Source organism: Manis javanica, chromosome 14, assembly GCF_040802235.1.
Source record: "Manis javanica isolate MJ-LG chromosome 14, MJ_LKY, whole genome shotgun sequence".
NCBI classification, from domain to species: Eukaryota; Metazoa; Chordata; class Mammalia; order Pholidota; family Manidae; genus Manis; species Manis javanica.
In genome coordinates this window covers 3,494,920-3,513,852 of record NC_133169.1, presented here as the reverse complement: position 1 = coordinate 3,513,852, position 18,933 = coordinate 3,494,920, and the positions used below count along the sequence as shown (strand labels likewise).

Below are 18,933 nucleotides of genomic sequence, written 5' to 3'. Positions count from 1 at the left end.
TGGCCTGTAAAAAGAAAAAGAGCCTTCTGAGGCATTCACACATGTGGTGGGACCACTTGACAGTAAGGGCTTGTACTCAGGAGGAAACCTTTCTGGACCAAAAGTGACGTCATCACTCACCTGCCCTGTGACCTCGGGCAGAAGGCCCCCCTTAGGGCTTTTCCTTCCTCTGTGAAACGGGGCCATGCTCTGTGCCTCGCTGGGTTGCTGGATCGCATGCCTGGCACAGGGTGGGTGGTGCACGGTAGATGTTGTGTAATGCTAAATCAAACCCTATCTTTATAACCCTGGAAAAGTGGCATTTGTCAGCCCTGTTTTATCAAAAGGAAATTAAAGCCTGCAAAAGATAAAGCATGTGCCGAAAGCCACCCGGTGAGGGCTTCTCATTTCAACTCTCACGTCCGGCAGCACAGTCGTCAGTCCCACATTGAGACCTGCAGAGTCCGTGTCTCCTTCCCAACCAATGGGCGCAGCAAAGTCATGATGTGTGTTTCAGGCATAGTGGCCGCTGCCCATAAGCCCAGCCACAGGAAACAGTACATAGACCTGTGATGAGCTGAAAACGTGCTCCAATCCCCCCAAATGGTACGCAATTTCAAGGCTCCCCGTGGAGACCTGGGAATGAAAGCTGCAGAAATGTATAATGTGGGCCCCGGGGACACAGAGACTGGAGTGACTCCCTCTGACACGCCTCTTACGGGCCAGTCTCCTGAGCAGGGCCTCAGGCAGCCTGAGGGAAAAGACAAAAACAGCTCCTGCCGGCTCTAAAAACAGGCCCAAGGCTCACGTATAGATGGCTTCGTATGTGTATTTGGCCCTTAGGCCCCAACCTTCCCCGCATGTTTTAGGACTTCTTGTCTCTTCCAGGCTGACGACCTTGTTCATTTCACCTGCTTTCCATGGCCCTTGCCCCGAGCCCTGCACCCGCTGAGAAGACCTTGCTGAACATGGCTCAGGCAGTGCCAAAACTCGGGAGTGAACTGGATACCATAAGTGGCTCCTACACCAAAGGCCTTGAAATTTGACATTCTTTAGACTTAAGTCCACTAAATTCCCTGCTAGGGGTGCAAAGTACTGATTTAGGTGCCCCTAGGTTGCTGACTCCATTTAAGTCCTGAGTTTAACCCACTAGCAGCTTTAACTTGATAAAATGGCACATGCATTTTGTTCTGCTGTTTTCCTCATGAACAAATTAAATTATGCCTGAATTACTCTGACCTTAGCACTGGTACCCATGCGTGTGGGTGGACTATTTGCTGGCTAAGGTCTACAGGTCACTTACACTGCACCAAGCACTATGTACTTGCTCGAATCTCTGTCCACGAGGACTTGAGTCTTAAAGCTTCCAAACATCTGTCCTCTCCCTGCATAGTCTGGGTCTTGAGGGCACTTTAACCTGGGGAGAGCCCTTAGAGAGCATCTGCCTTGTTTTACAGAAAGGAAATCAAGGCCTTGGGAGTCCAAAGTCACACTGCTTCCTAGTGAGAAACCGAGCGTCCCCGCTGTGTCCACTTTGCTCTGTGTCACCCTGCCCTCTCCTTTTACACTGTCAGGGGCATGCCCCTCTGTCTTCTGGATCACAAGAGCTGTTTGGAGGCACACCAGTACCTGAGAGGGCTCATTAAACTGGAAGGCAGTGTCTTTATCAGATGCAGCTAAAAATAGAAGCCTGCTCCAGACCAGACTCAGCCGAAGAGGCTGGACTGATCCCAAGGGCTTCTCAGTGTGCTCACTGGATACCCACCTGCGCTGCCGGGTGGGTGGGCACACTGGCCATGCCACCTAAGGGGCAGAGGTGGGCTGAGAAAACAGATGACACACTGAGGGCAATCAGCTGCTGCTGAAGCTGCATGGGCAGCTCACTGGGGAACACAAAGCCTGTTTCTGCAGCCACCGGACAGCTGGGCTGCACGGTGTGATCAGGACTGGGAAGGCTCTCCTCTGAGCCCTCCCCTCGGGGCTCGCTGTGGGGTACCCGAACCCTTCCTGCGGGGTAGGAACTCGGAAGGCCTAAGGGGAGTTGGAAATTAGCTAGTCCACCTCCCGCAATGTATAGATGAGAAAAATAAAGCCCAGAGGCTGTAAACAACTCCACTAAAGAAAAACAGCCTAGTCCAGAACTTTTTCCCAAAGCAGTGTCTTTATCAGATACAGCTAAAAATGCACATGCATTTTGTTATGTTGTTTTCCTGAAATAATGATATTCCTTGGAAAAAAAATGTTTTCTGTTTGAGATCACGTAGTTTGGGAATGGCTACATCCCCTATTTTCCTTTGTCTTGTCTACTCACCCTAAAAAATACTTACTCATCTCAAAATGAGGAACAGATTCCAGGGATCTAGTCTAACCTGGCAGAGCTGAAACTAGCGTGTGGTATTCAGACTTCAGGACCAAAAAATACACAACTGCCGTAAGCGAAAGGACTGTTCCTTGAGGGGAGCCATTCATGATGCTTTGTTGAAACGGTGATGCTCCAGAGAGCTGCAACTGGCCGTGCCTGTCAATGACCATCGGGGCGCTTTGTTTATCTACAGCTTTTCTAAGTGAGAGCATGTGCAGTCATGTGACCAAACAAGTGAATCTGGGCCTGAGGCTACTGTCCTGAGAAAGTTCTCCTGCATAAGGAGGCTGGAAGTTAAATGGAGCAACCTGGAGACCCAGGTGCCACGAGGGAAGGAAGAGTGGGAGGGGGAATGGCGTACAAGACAAGGCGGAATGTCAGTAAAATTGCCCCACAAGGCTTGGCAGGCCCGTCAGCCATCAGCTCTCCTCAAAAGGAAACAGACAACACCCACAGGCTGCTCCAAATAAAGCGCACTTGCCACCCTTGACCCAGCCCCCAGAGCAACGACCTTCTCGGAAATTTATTCTTCTCTGTGGATTTCATGTACCAAATTCCTCTCCTGGGCAATCATGTAAGATCTAGGCAGGAGCTTTTTAATTATAAGGAAAGGGGCCTCCCCTATCAATAAAATCCTGCTTCTATTAGTACAACTACCATTCAGGTCATTATTCTAAGTGTTTGAAATTTCTACTTAAATAAGGTCACTTCCAATTTGGTAAACACTCCTCGGTCATCACCTTAATTCACAGCCGGTCACCCCAGGAAGGCTGAGCCAGCAAACACCATTGAGCATTAGCTGACTGGCCGCAGATCCACTCTAGTTTATTAATTTCCCTCTTGGCAGAGAGGCAAGCCACCAGAGACATTCACGCATCACTCATTCGATAAATATTTATTATATACCAGGTGCCAGGCACTGTGCTAAGCTAAATATAGATTTTTGTATTTTATTAATATTCACAGCTGAGTTATATATGAATGTTTTAAGGAATGAACTCCCATCCCCCCCCAAATATGAATTTTAACTCCTGAGATGTTTTTTTTCATCTCTGCTCATTTTGCCTTCCTCCAGGGAGTGGGCGATATGTCTTAGCTCTTAAGCTTCCAGCCTCTCCACCCCTCCCTCCAGAAGATCACCCCCCATCACCCCTCAAGCCATTGATAAATATAAACTCATACTGGAAGCACGAAAGAGGCACTCATCATTTTTAAAGTTCTAGGAGAAAACAAATGTTAAGAAAGTTCATACTGCATTCAGATATTTTTATACATTTGGGTTTTTAGGGGAGTAGCATATACTTGTTCAAAAGATTTTTTAAATATTAATAGTACACATATGTATTCCAAATGCAGACAGGATCATATGCAAAGTGGGAAAATAGTCTTAAGAGTAATACCTTATCAGAGGAACTCGCCCGGCCTCACTTCAAGGGAGGTTCCCCTTTTCCCATCCACTCCCAACACCACTAGAAAATGGCACCCATTCGATTCCCAAGGAAAAGAGCCACTCAGAACTGACTTTAAGTGAGTCACTTTGCTCATCAGAAAAAAAAGGGAACTGGGCTGGAGACTTCCATGTTCCTCTGTGGCCTGTGGATTAGGGGCTCCAATCTAACCTAATCCTCTGCTACACCCACCCACACACACACACACACCTCACCCCACGCCGCAGACTGGCCCAGGGTCCCTTAGTCAGCTGGCTTACAGAGGTCCACAAGAACCCTACACCACCCCGGAGGAGGGGCAGAGCTCTCCCGTCCTCACCAGGCAGTCTCCTGGGCCTGCTGACATCACAAAGGTGTCAACTGGCAACCTCATAGTCATGCGGCTCTCCCCTGGCTCCCCTTCACTCGCACACGCAGGGAAAGGGTGAGACCTTTCAGAGCTGCCAAGCAGCAGTCCGGGAGGGAGCAAACGGCAGAGCCACCAAGCCAGCGGCAGGGCGTCGGGCCTTGCGTTTCAACTTCTGTTCGGTTCTCCTGTAATGGAAAATTGCTTTGCACGAAGCTAGAGGGTTACAGTTCTTTCCAGCGCCCCTCCCCCGCCCCTCCCTGGCCTCCTGGTCAGAGGGACAGTGCCCGCAGGACGCAAAGGAGGGTATCGCAGCTTCTGACTATGTCCCTTGCTGCAGGCCCTGGGCCCGGGTGGTTACTCTTTTCCTTTGGAATGGGATTGGTGTCTGGGTCAAAGTGTCCAAAGAATTGTCAGTGTCAAGCCCAAGAAGTGGCCTGCACAGGGATGCAGTTAACTGCTTACCCCTCCGACGTACCCCTGAGCACCCGGAGGCTGTACCTGAATGACAACGCCATCACTTTTTTGCCAGCGATGAATCTAGGACTCCTCAGTGACCTTGTTTACCTGGACTGTCAGAACAACCTCATTCGGGAGGTGATGGATTACACCTTCATCGGGGTCTTCAGGCTCATCTACCTCCGTCTCAGCTCCAACAACCTCCTGCTGGTCTCCCCACACAGTTTCTCTGTGCTGAGCAGCCTGGTCCACCTGGACATCTCCAACAACCCTCACCTGTTCTCTCTGAGCAAGTACACCTTTGCCAACACCAGCTCTCTGAGGCACCTGGACCTCAGAAACACCGGCTTGCAGACCTTGGACCCCACTGCCTTCCACAGCCTCGTAACACTGCAGACCCTGTATCTGAGCGGAAACCCCTGGAAGTGCAACTGCTCTTTCCTGGACTTTACCGTCTACCTGCTAGTGTCCCATCTGAACCATCCAGGTGAGGGCTTGCTTGGGGGTGGGGAGGAGGAGGTGCTGGAAGGAGGACTTGGTGCCAGAAAAGTGAAGTTGAAACATGGTCAGGATGGGAGGAAAATGTGGGGTGAGCTGATTGGAAGCATTCTTATTGCTCAACTGGAGCCATTCTGGGGCTGACTAGACAGACAGCAAGGACCAGTAGAAAAAGTCCTGGCTAGAAATCCAAAGAGCTGAGTTCTGGTTCCAAACTCAGCACTTGCTAGTTGGCTGCCCTTGGAAATGTCCCAGTTTCTCTGAACCTCAGTTTCCTGATCCATAAAGTGGGGACAATAACATTACCAAGCATGCAGAGTCGTTGTGTCAACATAAAATGACGTGTGGAAATGATAAAGTTACTACGTTTCCCCAGGGCAGGCAAAGCAGAGCCAACCCCACCAACGGAGCTGACCGAAGGGGCCAGCAGGTGCCTGCAGGGGTAGAGCAGGCACCTGGGGCGGCCCCAGCTGCCGGTACAAACGGACAGCCACCATGCAGGCAGAAGAGCCTGGTGCTAAGAGCTCAGGTTCTATAGTAAAACAGACCTGGATTAAATGGCCCTGCCATTTACTAGCTGTAGGATATCAGGGAATTTACTTAAAAACTCTCTGAAATTTAATTTCCTCTTCTTTCAGACAGATGTAATAGAACCAACCTATCTCAGGCTGTTGCAAGGCAAGGATAAAGTGAGAACATTTTTGAACTGCCATTAGCATTAAGGCTGGCACCCCATAGACATTCAATAAATGAATGGTTGGCAGGTGTCAGAAGGTACAGGGTACTAAGAGAGCCGGCAACATCACTCAGTGGGCATCAGGAAGGTGTAGCACATGTGACATTAGATGGCATGTGCCTTGCACAGGAGACGCGGCCAGAGAGAACTATGGGCAGTTCAGGTAGGATGTGGGAAGGTGGGCAGTGGTTCCCAGGGTGCTGATCCCTGAGAAAGCAGGACAAAGGGATCCCGGAGGGTGTTGGGTACTGGACGTGTTGTGAACACAAGAGTTCAGACCCTAGGGAACAACGCCAGAAGCCCAAATCAAGGTTCAGCCTCAGCCCAGGCCCCGAGACTCCTCCTGAGTCACCTGGACCTGGAACCAAAGTACCTGAAGACAAGCCCCACTTCCAGAAGCAGGTGTGGACCTGCAGGCAGCTTTTCAAGGGATGGGGGTCAGGGGCCAGACATGGCCTTGGGAGAAGAAAGTCACCTGCATGGTATAACTTGGTGATCTGAAGAGTACTGGGCAATGCTTTTGTCCCCAAATGTCCCCACCCACTGCCTACCAATTCTAATGGAATTAGCAGCTAAAGATTCATTCCTCTGTGTCCCAAAAAGTGCCCCAATCTGGAAGAGGACCCTGCAAAATACATAGACTCATAGGCTGAATCATGCAAGTGTCCCAGATCTCAGACAGATCTCAGATCAGAAGGAGGAGTGAATTCTTAGGAAACACAATCAGCTAAGATGAGTTCTGTATCGGTGTGGGACCTTGAAGGAAGTCAAGGTCCAGGAAAGAAATGAGAGGTCTTAAACAAGACATGAAGGCAGTAATACATCTTCCCCCTATGTCACATTCTGGCTTAGTTTAGGGGAGGGGCCAAATGTTTGTTTACCTTATTTCATTATAAGTCCACACTGAAAAGGATTAGCAACACTTCCCCCTATTGGCAAGAGATTTGGTGCTCTGATCAAAGGCCTTCCTCAAAAGAAATCCTCAACACCACACTCCCCAAGTGCCCTGAAAACTAACTAGTCAGTCGTCAAAGACTTCACATACTCACTTTCCAAACATGAAAATCCCAGCAGAAATGTCAGGGAGTTGTAGCGCGCTGGTTGTCAGGACGCTCTGGTCAACAGAGAGTTAAAACAGGCCCACAGATGCCATTTCCTTTGTGGCCCAGGTCGGCCAAGGGGAGGGCTGATTCCTGGCCGGAACTCTCATTTGCCCATCATCATGCTCTTTGAAGGTGAGAGTGGCACTTGAGCCCTTCCCAGGACAGAGCTGCCTGGCAGGACAGGGTCCAACGCCTCTGCAGATGCTCTGAAGAACTCATGCAACCCAAAGCTCCTGGACATGAGGAACCTGGCCTCCTACCTTCCCTCCCCCCAGGCCAGCCCAGCGCTGTCCAACAGACGTTTCTGCAGCAGGGGAGATGTTACGTATCTGTGCTGGCCAGTACAGCAGCCACGAGCTGTGTGCTGTTAAGCTCTTGAAGGTAGACTGCTGCAGCTGAGGAACTGAATTTTTAATTTTGTGTCATTTCATTTCACTTAAATAGCCACATGAATGGCTAGTGGTCACCATATTGGTCAGGACAGAATTTTAATATAGGAACCTTATGTGGAGCTTTAGAATCCAGCCTCCTCACAGGGAAGTGGCTGTTGAGCCAAGCTCGGCATGGAAGTCTCCTGGCATCCAAGTTCGCATTTCCCTCTATGCCGTGATATTTCTTATGAGGCACATCATGGTCCACTCAACTCTGAGACATAGATGGTATGTTCGTTACATGCCCAACACTGTATTGCAATCTAGGGTACATTTATCACAAGTCACAACCTAGGAATACAAGAGAGAGAAAATACAGTTGGAAGCCAGGAAACCCTGTCCTAAACCCAAGAAATGCCTGTGTGTGGCTGGGGCAAGTCATTTCCCCTCTCAGTCTCACTTGTCTTTGAAAGAAGGGAGTAGGATTGGGTACCCTCTAAGACCCCTTCTAGCAGGCCATCTATGGACCTAAACAGTAGATAAGACACACAAGAGCAGGGTCAGCAGACAGGGTCCTGGGTCAGCGCATGGGCCAGCGCTGGGGTGGAGCTGTCCCTAGACCAGGGCTACGGTCACATAATTAGAAATGCAATCGAGAAGCAGGCAGCCTCCGGCTCCTGAACTCTCCCACCCCCTGTGTTAGGTACACTTTACTTGACCAGAATGTGCCTGTGCCTCCCAAAGGACTCAGTGCCCCAGATTTTCCCTCCATGCCCGGCCTGCTCAGCCAGCAGCGCTCAAAGCCTAATGAGCACAAGAACCCCAGGCCCCGCACCCAGAGATTCCGGCTCCTTGGGTCCCACTTTGAGGAAGCCTATGATGATGGCCTTTGCCGTAGGTCTGCAGTGGCTGCTCCAACTGGTGAATCAACTGGTCGGCGTTGAGATGTTAATGGTTAACAGTGTTTGTCTACGGCTTGCCCAAGGGGCACTTGCAATGTGACGGGGAACATCCAGAAACAGTGAGAATTCAGGAAGTAGCAGGCTACCAGGGGTAGAAGTGGGGTAATTTCAGGACAGATGGTCCCTCTTGTCGGTTCTTAAATTACTGTCCCTGGCAGGCCTGCTTGAGCCCCAGAGCGGGGCCCACAAATCAAAGAGGAGTCGGGCAAAGCCAGTCAGGGACGTGGGCAGGGAGCAGAGGGGTCACAGCATGAGCTGGTTCAGGTCCAGGTCATTCTGAGGGCTTTTTGAGCAGAGAACATCTTAGTTCCAATCTGAGGCTATTTCATCCTGTATTCAAGCCTGCTGTAATAGGATGATGGCCCCGTTTCAACCCACCAAGTACGGAGTCATCTACAGCTGTGCCAAACCTTAGATTTCCAGAATGAATTCAGGTCCTCAGACTCTCCCACTGTGCTGATAACCCATCTCCTCCACCAGGGAAATCGCTGTAAAGATCAGACGCCGAATCAGGGAACATCTGGGCAGCGCGCATTTCCGAGGCCGGCAGCTGCTCTGCCAGTACGTGTCTCCTACCTTACCCCGAGCACCCCGGCCTTGCGACGCCCTCCTGAGAGCCAGGGGGTCACCCTCATGAGCTCACTGAGGGGGCTGAGCGGGCGTGACCAGACTAGTGATCTCCAGACCACACAGAAAACTCAAGAAGGGCTGGGGGTGGCAAGCTGGTGCAGTTTAGGTAGGACCCGGTGATTCTCAGTCACTTTCTCCCTCAGCCTGCTTGAGGCCCCTGAGAGTTACGTGACCTAAAGTCCCATCAAGCCCAGAAACACCAGGCCTCCAGCAACGGCCCCTCCGGTCACCCAGCAGCTAGAGGCTGGCCAAGCAGCCAATGCTGGCATCCTCGTCTCTAGAGAAGAGCAGCATGGCACCCCAGCATCAGAGGCACCCCAGCAGAGTGCGGATGCCACTACAAAGAGAAACAAGTCCAGCCACAAAGAGCCTTCGCGTGATTTTCTGGGGAGCATGCCAGCTACCCTGGGAAGCTCCAGGAGGCGGGTGAGCCTGGGTGCAGGGCCAGGGGTCTCCTGTCAGCATCAGGCAAGAGGGGATGGCAGCTCGCAGCAGCAGTGTGGGCCAGAGGCACCCACAGGTCAGAGGGAGCCCTCAGAGGCAGAGGCAACAGACTGGGACTGACCTAGACGCTTCCACAGCTCCTCGTATCCCCTCATGACTCGCACAATTCCAACTAATAGATCACATGTAATGCCTGGCAGGCGGGAAGGCCTACGAGGGCGGTGTCTGCTTCTCCAGGAACTAGCTCAAGGCCTGACACAGAATGCCCAATAAATATTTATTGAGCTGAATGACTGAATAAATGAGACAGAGAAAATAAACAAATGGAAAAAATTAAAGGTGCCTCCCAAGGCTCCAGCCTTGGTCACCTGGGACAGACGCCCTTGGAGGAGGGGCCAGGGCAGGATAGGGGAGAAGCCCAGGCCCACCTTGAGCATGGCGGGCAGGGCAGGAGGTCCCTGAGAGCCAGGAGGCATTTGGATGTTCCAACCTGAAATTCAGGGTAGAGAACAGGGTGAGTATTTGGGAATCACCAGCTCACTGGTGGTCACTGGAACCGAACAGAGGATGAGATGCTCTGGCCATAGGATTTGGCTGCAGTGACGTTAACTAGGCCTGTTAACCCTACTGGACACTCACTCAGGTGAGAAGCCTGGCCTGGAGCCTGGGTGCACTCACTTCATGGTCGTTACTAAGCACCTACTAGGTGCCTGGGCCTGAGCCAGGGACATGCAAACAGCTATGACCAGAAACAAGCAGGCATGGCTGCCATGCCACAGAGCTTACATTCCAGTGGGAGAAGAATAAACAAATATATGAGATAATGCCAAGTAATGATAAATGCTATAGAGGAAAATACAGCAAGGGAAGGGGGGTGCCTGGGATTGAGGACAAGGCAGACACTTTAGACTGGTGGGTGCTGAGGAGGCGATATTTGAGCCAAGAACTGAGAAAAGTGAGGGGACAAGCCATGGAAACAGATGCAGGGTGGAGAGGGTTTTCTAGACTGAGGCAAGAGCAGGCGCAAAGGCCCTGGGGTGGAGCATGCTTGGTGTATTAGAAGATGAGCCCAGGAGAAGCAGAGTGAAGCGGGAGAGAAAGGCAAGAAATGAGGCAGAAAACCAGTGAGAGGCCAGACCGTACAGGACCTCTAGGCCACAGGGTGGCTTTCGATTTTATTCTAAGTGTGACAGAAGGTCATGAAAGGGTTTTGAGCAGGGAGCTGACCCGACCTGTGGTTCGCAGATGGCTCCTCCTGCTAGCTGGAGAGCCCGAGGGGAGAGCGGGGCGGGGGCTAGAGGGCTTTCCCAGCTGAAGGAGGGGGACGGCGGCCTGGACCGGAGTAGTGGTTCAGAGGGTGAGAAGAGGCGAGAACCAGGATCTGTCCGGAAGGCAGCACTAACAGGATTGGCTCAGGGTTTGGTGATGGGATGTGGGAGGAGAAGCGGGACTCCCAGGGCTCTGCCTAGGCGACCGCTGAATGCGGGTGCCCTTCCACTGCTGTGCTTCCCTAAATCACGTGTCGGCCAGGAGGACAACTGTCCACTACCTGGATTTTTCTAAGCAGATGGGTGGTTATTAAGCAGGTCCAGCTCTAGGCCAAGAAGAACCCAGTTTGCCTTTAGCTTCCCGGAACCAACTGGTACCATTCCCCCTAGCCCCGTCAGGTAGCTGGTTCCCCTGCCCATAAAATCCTTTTCAGGAAAGGTGGCAGCCAGGGCTCCCCCCGGGGAGGGCTTACATGATCACCTTCGTTTGCAGAGGGCTGTTCACACTTGAAGCCCCATTTTGTTGGTGGGATGAAAGGTTTTATGTCCTGCTGGCAGAATTCTGAATACTGACAAGCTCTTGAGAAGGTATTATGAGTGAAAGAGGTCTTCCTGCCTCCAAATCATGTCTGTATACAACCACTTAACCAGAAGAGCAGCCCTGCAGCCTTACAGCACCTTTAAGGCACCAGAATGATCAAGTTGAACTTGCTGGATTTCAAGGTCTTTTCTGCAATGTTCCAACCGTCTATGGATCATATTTAACCCTTACCAAATGTGGACTCTTTATGCAAGGAAAAAAACTGTGCCAGAAAAGAGCTGTGCTGCCCAAGCCCAAATACCCAGATCTGTAAGGTTTCAAGGTTCAGGAGCGGCTGGCACCAGGGGTCCGCACATGCTCCCTATGAAAGGCCAGATAGTAAATATTTTAGGCTTTGTGGGCCTCTGTTGCAACTACTCAACTCTGTCATTTGTAGTGAGAGCAACCACAGAAAATATGTAAAAGACCGGACATGGCTGTATTCTGATAAAACCTTATTTACAAAAACAAGCAGCGGGCTGGATTTGGCCCCCGAGTTGCAGCTTGCTGAACCCTAGCTTATGCCGTAAAGGGCAGACAGCTGGGTGGCGAGGCGAAAAGGAGTCCTACAGGTAGGCTAACACGGGCCAGTGCCAGGACCAGAAATGCTCAGAGGGCCATGCCGACGGGTCTGAGAAGGGGGCTTGCTGGCCAGCTGGCTCTGGTGTCCCTGGCCCGCTCTAAGGCCCAGTCAAGGCTCTGCTCCAGGGAGTCACCTCCCCTGTGCCATCCACAGTACAGAACATTCCAGATCCCTTCAAAGTGCAATGGGGAACTGGCCCTACACAGTAAGGCCAAAGGCACTAGAGTTTAAGAACGACTACATGAGATAAGACCAAAAATCCACCCACTCTCTCCTGTACATAGTCAACAGGAATTTACTGAGCATCTACTGTGTGCCAGGCAGGAGGGGTACAAAGGTGGACAACAGGGTCTCTGCTTTCAGGTAGTTCCCAAACAGTAACAACTGCCTGTGACAGCGTGTCTGCAGCACTTCAGTCCTCACACTCATCCCCATCTGCATCCACCTTCACTTCCTTCTCTGCAGTCTCAGGACAGAAGAGGGACCCCTTCCCAGTTCAAGGCTTACCCCTCCATTCGGTCCTGGAGACCATCCTTCCTGCCTCCTCCAGGACCTCATGCCCCTTAGCTCACTGAATCCTCCCCAGACTCTCATGAGATACGCAGGGGCTGATATTGGCCTATTGTAGAGCAGTCCAAGGAAGCTAGAGGTTAGCCGGCCCACCTGGGCAAGCGAGGACCTAAGGAGGAGAAATGGGGGAGTTAAGTCTTCCGGACTTTCGGGGAAGTTTTGGAATGAAATGTTGAAGCTGACAGAGCTGGTACTGCTCTCCCAGGTAGCTGCACATTAACAGAGAGGCTCCAAATTCCACCCTTCACTCTACGTTACTGCAACGTGGGGGCCTAGCCCTGCACTCAGCTCGGGGGCTTCCTGAGCCAGCACACTGGGACGGGGGCCTCAGGGCAGCCTGCACGTGGCTCCTCTGGGGCACCAAACCCTAGGAACCTACAGGGCACATCTGTGGTCCCTTCTACAGGCCAAGAAAAGGAGCAGCTCCTCTTATAATCAGTGGATTCAAGCTAGTTTGCTGAAAGGGAGGCTTCCTAGGTTCCCATACCAGCAGGTGTGGGCCTGGGTCACAGAAACTCTCGCTCCTGCCATGCATGTGATTCTAGCAGACACGCTGTCTGCCTGTAAGCAATGGGCTCTGCGTGGAAATAAACAAGGGAGCAGTATGTTTCCTTAGGAACTATTTTCAGGAAGAATTTAAACATTAATGACACCTGTAATTGTACCTGAGCACTTTAACTGGGACAAACACCCTGGGCCCATGGAATGGGGCTGAGGAGGGATAACACTGGCCTCGTTGCCTGTTTGTAATAGGAATGAAGGCCTGGAATTGTGCAGTGCACAGCATACACAACAATGCCTGGTAGCCTTTTGTCAGAGGCAAAGAGACCAAGAAAATCCGAGAGGGAATAATCGATGAACAGTTTGTCCGTTCTGTAGCGTGGGAATAACTAAAACTACCCAGTGGAGTGGACAAGAACAGAACTTACTTTCATAAAGCATTTTATGTGGTGTCTCGCAAATATCAGGCACTCCAGGACCAGTAGGTAGGCCTCCACTCTCTATAGTGATCATACCCAAACAGGAAAAGAATGTGTGACCAACAAGCTAGAGAAAAGGAAATGAAATAATTAAATACAAGGCAACAAAGTAGAGGGAAAGGGACATGAAACAAGTGAAGCAAGTGGAAAACAGTTGACCCAAATAGGGAGGTCAATCTAGCATTAAATGTTAATGGGCTGATTAAAATACGAAGTGTGCTAGATTGGATGAAAAACAAAACCCAGCTACACACTGCTTGCAAAACAGTGCTTTAAATATAGGGACATAGAAAGATTCAAAGTAAAAGGATGGGAAAAGACATTCAATGCAAACACAAGCTGAAAGAAATTCAACACAGACAAAATACATCAAAGAAAGTAGACTTCAAGGCAAGAAGCATTCCTGGAGGTGACCATAGACACTGCCCAACGAGAGAAGTGTAAATCTACCAGGAGGAGGTGACAGCTTAGCTTTCTGTACATCTTATAACATAGCTTCAAAATATATAAAGCAAAACTTGACAGAACTGTAAGGAGACAAATACACAATCAAAGCTGGTGACTTCAACATACTTATTGTAGTAACTAATGGACAACTAATAGACTAATAGTAAGAGACAATAGCTTTTACAGAGGAAAGCCAATAAAGATACAAATAAAAGTCAATAATAGAGAAGCTGTTATAAAACCACAATCTAATTGACATAATAGAACAATGTACGCAACAAAGACGGAATACCCAAATTTTTTCAGCACATGTGCCAAGTTTACTAAAATTGACTTTATGCTCAATCAAAAAGCAAATTCTCTATTTCAAAGGATTGAAATCATAGAGTATGTCTCTGACCACAGAAATAAACTCGAATTTAATAATAAAAATATTACTAGAAAATCCCCAAGTATTTAAAAATTAAGTAATTCTTTCAATGAGTGACAGCTTTTATTAAGAACAGAAATGATCAGACATGGATTATGTCTTCAAGAGCTAAAAGTCTGTCTAGTGTGGAAGAAAAGACACATCCCTTTTCTGCAAGTAACCAGCAAGCAAGGGGGAATGTGAGAGGCATGGTAGGAACAATGGGAAACGCCATGGATGGTCCCAGGAGTGGGGACAGCCACGTATCCTCTGCGCCCTGAGGGGGAGGGAGAGGGCTCCCACCAGCGCCCGCATTAACAGTAGACCTGCAAGGACAGAAAGGACTTGATGGTGCAGAACCTGGAGGAAGAGGCATTAGATGCAGCAGCACAGCAGAGCAGAGCCAGCTGCAGTGGGGACGAGATGTAACCAAGGATCAGTAGTTCCACTGGACAGGAACAAAGGGCTGGTTGCCGGGAGTCCTGAAAAGTAAGGGAAAGGTAGAAAGGGGCAGACACTCAGGGCTCTGAAGGCCAGGCCAGGAGGTCTGGGTGTTATTCCAAGGCCCCACAAGGGAGGTGGAGGTGAGTGTCAAGCCTGAGTGTGCCTGGGAGGAGCTGTGCTTGAGGAGGGGAGATCGGGCAGGGGTGTGTGAAATCGCAGGGAGAGTGCTAGGGGGCAGGAGGGCCCCACATGGGCAGTGGCTGTGACAGGCTGGGGAGGAGAGAGCAGACAGCCGCAGAAAACCCCAGGCCTCCCTCCCCACAAAGCCACCCACATCCCTGACCTGAGAGCTCTAACAATGCACCAGAATCACTGCCCAATTGCTCCTTTCAAGGTAATGCTCCAAAATGGGGAAATGTGTGTTTGATGTTCAGTCTCTTCTCTTCCACCCAAGCTCCAATTTGAAAGCCAAATCTTTTTAAAAACAGAATGAGATTAAGCCCCCTGGACACAGCCAGACCCCCAGAATCCCACGTTTCCCTTCTCGAGAACATCTTGCTTTGTGCATTCCCGTGCCATCTCTGGCAGTGCGGGAGGCCACCAGAGCCCTCTCCTGATGGAATGCCTGAGGGCTGCCGAGGAGCCTGCCTGCTCCTCAGCAGCCCCTCTCGGGCTTCCTGGGCAAAAGCCCGGAGGTCCTCCAGCCAGGCTGACCAGAGAGGTCTTGAGGCATAATCGTGCTCCTGCCCCTTGTGAGACCCAAGGCCCAGACCCCTCAGGGTCACCCCGAGGGCCACCGTCCCAGGCTCATTCTGGAGGGGGGCTTCTTCCCCTCCTTTTCTCTGTAATCACTGCAAACAGCAGGCATTGCAGCCCCGGCACCCACCTCCCTCCTGCATCTACAACCTCCTCCCAGACACGTCCTCCCCAGCATCTTCTGAGAGTAACACACGACTTGACGGTAGGAGCCCTGACACAGAAGCAAGGCCCAGGGGACAGCGTGCAGCTTGCAGAGGACCTCAAGGCCACTCAGCCTAGACAGCTCTTTCCAGCACCCAAGCCAAAGCGCCTCCACCCGAGTCAACCCACTTCCGTACCCCTTTCTCTAAATCCCCTGCTTTAGCTCCAGTCCAGACCCAAGCCTTCCTTGGTCACCAGGCAGATCCACGCCTTCATGAACTTTCTACCTAAGTTCAGGGAAAGCTTTCTGCCACACTAGCTTCTGTTTGCGTCTCCCACTTCTGCAAAACAGGTGGAGATGGCTCAGTTTCAGTTTTCTCTGTTTTGCCTCCTGCCTCCAACCTGCCAGGTTATCTACAACCTTCAAGCTAAGAAACATCTCTGAGTCCCTATTTCCTTATGTGAAAACAAGAATGAGAATGTTACGTGTGTCAAAGTTGTTAGAGGAATTAAGTGAGATAACACAAAATGAGATCACGTTATAACAATTAAGGGAGATGTGCCTTAGCAGCAGTCAGAGCTGTGGAAATATTAGCCGCTGTTGTGATTTTGATCAGTGGTCATCTCAAGCCCTGGTCTCAGCCCTGACCTTCAGCTCCTCTACCTACTGCCGGCTGGATACATTCCCCTGGGCACTGCACCCAGGCGCCTCTGCACGGCCAAGCACATGGGGTCAGACAAAGACAGGGCTCTGAGTACCCCGAGCAACTGTTGGGCTCCGGGCGCCAGACGCCTGGCTGTCTCCTCACCGGTGGCAATGAAATAAGTCCCCTCACTGCCCAGAGAACAGGTATCATCTTTGCGCTTGTGAGGTGAGGGCATGGATTGAAAGAGTCAGATATCCCGCCACAGTTTACAGAATTAGTGAGTGACCGTCTGGATTTGAACTCTGGTCTGCCGCTCCAGAGCACACTTTTCTTTCTGTTTTACCCTGAAGCCCGCTCAGCTTGCTTTGGGGAGCTCAGAGGTGTAGCCAGGCAGCTGAGTCAGCTGCTAAAAAGGCCGGAGGACTCATGTAGCTCATCGCCATGGAGAGGAGCTGCTCCCCTACGGTGCATCTCTTTCCCCTGAGCTCCTCCTCCCTAGTTCCTCCTGGGTCGGGGTGGGGTGCACAGAGAACACAGTGTAGGTGCTTCCAGGGGATCTTGACCCCCCTGAGAGTGGAGCTGACCAGTGTGTGATGGCCCCAGACAGGCCTGGGCCCAGGCGAAGGGGAAGGGCAAGGCGGAGGGGAGGCTGGGAGTCAAGAAGAGGGAGAGGGGGAGGGAGACGGTGGCCACTGTGAAGGTCCCTGAAGCGTCACTGCTCCATGGCACCTTGCTTAAGCTTCCCACCTCTCAGGCCCTGTTACAGTCTCTTGTTCTTTAAGGGTCCTTAAGAAGCCCATTTCAGGAGGTGACCTGAATGCCACTAAACTTGGGGCAAGAAGCCTACAGGCGCACCACTCCTCAAACCTCAGCGGGCCCACAGATCACCCGTGAGTCTTGTTAAGTTTGAGATTCTGACTCAGGACGCCCAGGTGGTGCCCGAGACTCTGCATTTCCAGCGAGGCCCAGGTGATGCCAAGCTGCGGGCCCGCAGACCACGCCCTGAGCGGTGAGGTTCCAGCCAGGCTCTGCAGGTCCCTTCTGGCCCTAGGACCCTGACGGTCCCTCTGCTGTCTCAGCCCTCTGCTTGCTGTGTTCTTCCTCACAGACGATGACAACGCCACGTGCGTGGAGCCCACGGAGCTGGCAGGGTGGCCCATCGCGCGGGCAGGGAACCCGCTCCGGTACATGTGTGTCACGCACCTGGGCCGCCAAGACTACATCTTCTTGCTGCTTGTCGGCTTCTGCATTTTCTCGGCGGGCACTGTGGCCGCCTGGCTCACGGGCCTGTGCGCCGTGCTCTACCAGAACGCCCGCCGCAAGGCCAGCGAGGACAAGGCCGAGGCCGAGCACGGGCAGAGGCCAGAGGTCAGCAGGCCCATTTTCCAAAGCAGGGCTGACTGGGCCCAGGATGGGTTCCCCAGCGGGTCCAGTCACCAGCGGGCCGCCTGCTCTGCCCCTCCCCCTCCCTTGAGGCTACCACCTAGACACTGAAGCTCATTAGCAAAATAAAGAAAATGTTTGGTGGCCATTTCACAGGGTGGTCCTTTCCCACTGGGCCAGCTCAGGGGCACCTCCCTGGGCTCAACAGGATGGTGCAGAACGCAGTCTAGAAGGGTCTAGAAGAGCTGTGGCATGCGTCTGTGCTGAGGAGGCCCACCCCAAAGGCAGGCCAGCTCAGGATTAATGAGCACCTACTGTGCCCCTAAACTATTTGCTGGAGGAGGGATATGGGAAAAACAAGATTTTAGATCTGTCCTCAAAGAGGACACAATTTGGGGGGAAATAAAGATTAAAATGAATCAAATGGAGAAAAATACAAGACATGATGACCAGAACCTACATTAATGGAACACGTGCTTGACCGACTTCACGCTCCATCTCAAAATTATCACAACAGTCCTGCAATACGGATATTAGTTTACAGTGAAAAATTCATGCTGGCCAGGTTAAACAACTGCCCAAAGTCACCCAAATAATGGGTAGCCTAGCCTCCCAAAGTCCACATTCTTCCCTTACACAAAGCTGCTTCTCCAGGAAATGTTTAGCAACAGAACCAAGGATCCTCACGTCAGCCATGGACAAAGCAAAGGCGCAATACACACAGAGACCGCCACCCCTACTGAGGCCTTACCAGTGCCTGCATCATGTCCGGCTTTTTACGCATTTGTTCACCAAGTCAACTCACATAACAACCAGGACAGGTGACTGGTGTCACCCTTATTTTCCTGATGCTCAGAGAGGCTAAGTAACCAGGTCAAGATCACACAGTTGATAAGAAATGCAACAATTGCTGACCCCCATACTACCTGAGCTCAAAGCCCAAGCTCCATGCACCGTGAGCTGCTGTGTTTCCTGGAGTGCTAAACAAAACAGCCTAGTGTATGCCAGTGGGTCCCCCTCCAGGGTGGCAAGGTGGTTAGAAGGGAAAGGGGGCAAGATACAAGGTGGCTCTATCCAAAAACCCTTCCCAGGTTTTCCTTTTCTCTCTACCCAGATCAAATTCTGTTCATGGCCAAGACTCAGATCAGAGCCCCACCCAGGAAGCCAGCTGTCCCTAAGCCCCCAACCAGATCTGGTTTTCTCTCTGTACTGCCACTGTGAATTGCACAAGATTCCCGCACATTTCTTTTGAACAATGGTTAAGAGCATGGGCTCCTTAATCAGGGCCTGAATCCCTATCTCCTTTGGTCCTTACACCTGTGTGAACATGTGCTTCCTCCTTGCAATGACCTTGAGAATAGAGAGCACCTGTATTCTCTACTGA

General features: G+C 51.3%; 2 protein-coding genes across 11 annotated transcripts in view; one reads left to right on the top strand and one right to left on the bottom strand.

Moving 5' to 3' along the window:
• Positions 1 to 18,933, bottom strand: part of RXRG (retinoid X receptor gamma) — a 142,649-nt gene that overhangs the window by 99,518 nt on the left and 24,198 nt on the right. Inside the window, exon 1 of one of the 10 annotated variants that reach the window (XM_073221198.1) lies at positions 4,005 to 4,122. The exons of 8 other annotated variants lie outside the window; for them this stretch is intronic. The gene's annotated coding sequence lies outside the window, so the exon portion shown is untranslated. Of the gene's footprint in view, positions 1 to 3,999; positions 4,123 to 18,933 lie in introns of those variants that run through there. One more of the 10 variants, XM_073221199.1, reaches the window with a different exon arrangement.
• On the top strand, positions 4,169 to 17,689 carry LRRC52 (leucine rich repeat containing 52). Its single transcript, XM_017669425.3, has 2 exons — positions 4,169 to 5,081; positions 17,275 to 17,689. The coding sequence occupies exons 1-2, from the start codon at positions 4,460 to 4,462 to the stop codon at positions 17,658 to 17,660; spliced, it is 1,008 nt and encodes a 335-aa protein (XP_017524914.3). The 5' UTR covers positions 4,169 to 4,459; the 3' UTR covers positions 17,661 to 17,689.

What these genes read in the sequence shown, in the direction of transcription:
- LRRC52 (XM_017669425.3), top strand. Translation starts at nt 4,460, where the DNA reads ATGTCCCTTGCTGCAGGCCCTGGGCCCGGGTGGTTACTCTTTTCCTTT. An exon ending in GTCCCATCTGAACCATCCAG is followed by an intron (nt 5,082 to 17,274) that starts GTGAGGGCTTGC and finishes TCTTCCTCACAG; the next exon opens with ACGATGACAACGCCACGTGC.